The 2,259-nt window shown below is 44.1% G+C and overlaps 1 protein-coding gene across 1 annotated transcript in view; it reads right to left on the bottom strand.

The window, feature by feature from the left end:
• Nucleotides 1–689, bottom strand: part of LOC107059325 (uncharacterized protein K02A2.6-like) — a 1,832-nt gene extending 1,143 nt beyond the window's left edge. Inside the window, exon 1 of the mRNA XM_015305835.1 lies at nucleotides 10–689. Within this exon, the coding sequence (XP_015161321.1) occupies nucleotides 10–689 (680 nt within the window). The remainder of the gene's footprint in view (nucleotides 1–9) is intronic.
• Between the last annotated feature and the right edge of the window lie 1,570 nt (nucleotides 690–2,259).

Here is a 2,259-nt window from a genome sequence, read left to right as displayed (position 1 = left end):
ATTTCAAACCTTCTGGCTCTTACTTTCTTGTGGAAAGCACGAATCATTCTCTGTCGGTATAGTTGTCCATGACAAACAGCAACCATCCTTTTCTCATCAATCAACGTTAACTGATCGATCCGCTTGCGAACCCATTCGGCATCACTCAATTCAGCTTCTTGGATAATTCTCAAAGAAGGTATTTCAACTTCTGTAGGTATAACTGCTTCTGTTCCATATACTAGCAAATATGGAGTAGCTCCAACTGATGTTCTGACAGTCGTTCGGTAACCCAACAAAGCATATGGCAACATCTCGTGCCAACCTCTGCGATTATCAATCATTTTCCTCAAAATCTTCTTTATGTTCTTGTTGGCAGCTTCTACGGCTCCATTCATTTGGGGACGATAGGCGGTTGAGTTCCGATGAGTAATCTTGAATTGTTCACATAACTCTCTCATCAGGTGACTGTTGAGGTTAGCTCCATTATCAGTAATGATGGATTCTGGCACTCCAAACCTACATATCAGGTTGTTGCGAACAAAATCAGCTACAACTTTCTTGGTTACCGATTTGTATGAAGCTGCTTCTACCCACTTGGTGAAGTAGTCAATGGCAACCAAAATGAATCTGTGTCCATTAGAGGCGGTTGGCTCTATTGGACCAATGACATCCATGCCCCAAGCTACAAACGGCCAAGGCGAACTCATAGCATTGAGTTTGTGAGGCGGCACCCGAATCAAATCACCATGGGGCCATGCGGCGTATCGACTTCTTCTGGTTGAACGTTGCATTCTCAGGATAAATTCCGGTCTCCAAGTACTTCTTGATGTCAAAATACCAAGGCAAACCATCTGGTTCCGCTTCGACATGTGAACAATGAACAGGTTGTTCTTTTACCTCTATATCCACTGGATCAATATAACTTGTGTCTGGATGCTTAATCATTGACGCGATGGTGGCAAGAGCATCGGCCAACTCATTCTGTGTCCTGGGAGTGTGTCTGAACTCAATCTTGCGAAATCTCTTGCACAACTTCTGTATATACCGCACATACGGTGTGATCTTTGGATTTTTCACGGCCCATCCCCTTGAACCTGATGAATCAGCAAATCTGAATCTCCAATAACCAGCAACTCGTGACATTCATATCAATTGCCATCTTCAGACCGAGGATGCAAGCTTCATACTCAGCCATATTGTTCGTGCATTCAAATCGGAGTTTAGCCGCCATAGGATAGTGCTGACCGGTTTCCGACACTAAGACCGCTCCGATTCCTTTCCCTTGATGATTCGCCGCTCCATCGAAGAATACTCTCCATCCGGGGTACGCTTCAGAAATATCTTCGCCCACGAATGAAACTTCCTCGTCAGGAAAATAAGTTTTGAGCGGTTCATACTCCTCATCAACCGGGTTCTCTGCAAGATGATCGGCTAAGGCCTGTGCCTTTATCGCCTTCTGAGTCACATACACAATGTCAAACTCACTCAGAAGCATTTGCCATTTAGCTAGCTTTCCAGTCGGCATTGCTTTCTGGAAAATATACTTCAATGGATCCATCCTGGAAATAAGGTATGTGGTATAAGAAGACAAATAATGTCTTAACTTCTGAGCAATCCAGGTCAAAGCACAACATGTCCTCTCCAACAGAGTGTAACGAGCCTCGTAGGGAGTGAATTTTTTGCTCAAGTAATAGATGGCTCGCTCTTTCTTCCCAGTTTCGTCATGTTGACCAAGCACGCATCCCAATGCATTATCTGAGACAGACAAATATAACAATAACGGACTCCCTTCTCGCGGAGGGACCAACACCGGTGGATTGGACAAATAGTTCTTGATAGCGTCAAAAGCCGTTTGACATTCTCCGGTCCACTTGGTCGAGGCATCTTTTTCAATAACTTAAAGATAGGCTCACACACCACAGTGGATTGAGCTATGAACCGACTGATGTAGTTCAACCTTCCCAAAAAACTCATCACCTCTTTCTTTGTCTTTGGAGGAGGTAATTCTTGGATCGCCTTGATCTTGGAAGGGTCAAGCTCAATGCCTCTCCTGACTCACTATAAATCCCAACAACTTGCCAGCTGGCAACTCCAAAAGCACATTTGGTCGGGATTTAATTTCAAATTATATCGGCGTAGACGATCAAAGAATTTCCTCAAGTGAGTCAAGTGATCCGAACTCTCGCGGGACTTGATTATGACATCATCTACATACACCTCGATCTCCTTGTGAATCATATCGTGAAAAATGGTTGTCATAGCCCTCATGTAAGTAGC

The sequence above is a fragment of the Solanum tuberosum genome, unplaced genomic scaffold (assembly GCF_000226075.1).
Source record: "Solanum tuberosum cultivar DM 1-3 516 R44 unplaced genomic scaffold, SolTub_3.0 scf01337, whole genome shotgun sequence".
Lineage (NCBI taxonomy): Eukaryota > Viridiplantae > Streptophyta > Magnoliopsida > Solanales > Solanaceae > Solanum > Solanum tuberosum.
Note: the sequence above shows the minus strand (reverse complement) of the source record. Positions and strands in the feature narration are given on the sequence as shown.